General features: G+C 36.1%; 1 protein-coding gene across 1 annotated transcript in view; it reads left to right on the top strand.

Moving 5' to 3' along the window:
- Positions 1-1,120, top strand: part of SLC30A5 (solute carrier family 30 (zinc transporter), member 5) — a 22,064-nt gene extending 20,944 nt beyond the window's left edge. The window contains exon 16 of the mRNA XM_015417205.1: positions 190-1,120. Coding sequence (XP_015272691.1) covers positions 190-360 — 171 coding nt within the window. The 3' untranslated portion in view covers positions 361-1,120. The remainder of the gene's footprint in view (positions 1-189) is intronic.
- Positions 1,121-1,783: the final 663 nt, after the last annotated feature.

The following is a 1,783-nucleotide window of genomic DNA, read 5'->3' as shown; positions in this document are numbered from 1 at the left end:
TATCAGTATAATTGAGTGCAGTGCTGTCCCTGCTCATGTACCTATTTATGGAGGATAGGATTGTGCTGAAAGAACTCAGCTGCAAAGTGGTTCCCCCTTCACCCCTGTGAGCATCAGAAGTTGTCTTATGCATGAGCTTCAAAGAGACACTTGTCAAAGACTCAGTGTCACTGTTTGTATTTTGCTCAGGTCTCAGCTATTCTTAAAGATAGTGGAGTGAACAATCTGACGGTCCAGGTGGAAAAAGAGGCCTATTTCCAGCATATGTCTGGCCTCAGTACAGGATTCCATGATGTCCTTGCCATGACAAAGCAAATGGAATCCATGAAATACTACAGAGACGGCACTTACATCATGTGATTTGAAGCTATGTATTTGTATTATTTTGTCAGAAGAATTTGCACATAATTGTACAGAAACAAAATGTACTATATATTTGGATTTTAGAAGATGTTACATACATTTTAAAAGCAGATCAAGAAGCTTAAAAAAGAGGTGGGACTACTAAAACATCTGTTGTATATGTGGAAATAATGCAATGTAAAATATTGTATTTGGTGTCTATTAAACACATTTTGCTATACGAGTGTGGATGAGCATAAATGTCTCCCACCCTGGAGTATCAGTCATTCCCATCTCGAACCTAAAGGAAATTATTTTCCTTTCTGTTTCTTCAAAACTATGTTGCCATTTTGTTGCTGTATATGTGTTTACCCATTAAAATGAGTGCAAATAAGTTTTTCAGGGTTTATTAGATACAACAGAGTGTACCATTTTGTATTTGGCTCCTGTATATAATTCTATTTTCTATGCATATTTTTGTTAAATTAGGGGAAATTGATTCTACCATTTTAAAATTTAGTGCGCCAATTTTTTTAAAGTGAAAAGAATAGTCATGTTGGCAACGAGTTAGGGAGAAATAAAACCTTTTTTATTATTGCACTCAATGTTCCTGTTTAGTGGGAAGCTTGAAAAACTAATCTGAACCACTATGTAAAATAAACATATTTTTTATAAATAACTGAAAGTTGACATATTGCTTTAACTATAACCTAAGAAAAACGGGTGACTGTAACCTGTTCTCCCACAGTGATAGATGATTTAGGCTACAGTTGTAAAGACGTGCTGTTAAGACCTGAGTAACATGGGACTTACTTTTGAGTAGACTTGCTTGGGATTGTTCCATGTGTTCACAAGTAGGCTGCTACAATTTTCTTTCCAACTGATTAAAAAAAGTTTTACTTTTCATAACATACTTGTTTCTTTAAGACCATGAGAAACTATAAAGCATTGTATTTGACAGATATTGTAGTGGAGATTAATACTGGGCACATTGCTAGACCTGCTGGGTTATACCCTTATACAAGAGTACCACACCTTTTGGTTGGCAAAATATACTGGGGTAGGAGAGGAGATAAAGAAGGGGAAAGCCTATTTCCTTCATCCTGAGAAGAACATCTTCCTTCTTTTGAGAAGAAGTCATCTGTCTATATTTTACTCATATTGCCAGACTTGTTCAAAGTAAGGAGGATGAGGGAAGATCGTGTGCACATGATCAAGAACTTTTATTATGTCTATGAATGCTGCCTCTCTCTACCACTGTGTTCTCCAAAGTATTCTATGCATGCATGCATGCAGTATTTTCTGGAGAATTTTGATCTAGAGGTAGGTTCTGTGGACATATCCTCAGTTTTATGCAACAGATAGTGGTGGGACTTTTGATATATGGAAAAATTTCCTTCCTATTTTTGAGCAAGCCTTTGAAGGAGGAGGTAGCTTAACA

Source organism: Gekko japonicus, unplaced genomic scaffold, assembly GCF_001447785.1.
Source record: "Gekko japonicus isolate JY-2015 unplaced genomic scaffold, Gekko_japonicus_V1.1 scaffold1462, whole genome shotgun sequence".
NCBI lineage: Eukaryota > Metazoa > Chordata > Lepidosauria > Squamata > Gekkonidae > Gekko > Gekko japonicus.
Note: the sequence above shows the minus strand (reverse complement) of the source record. Positions and strands in the feature narration are given on the sequence as shown.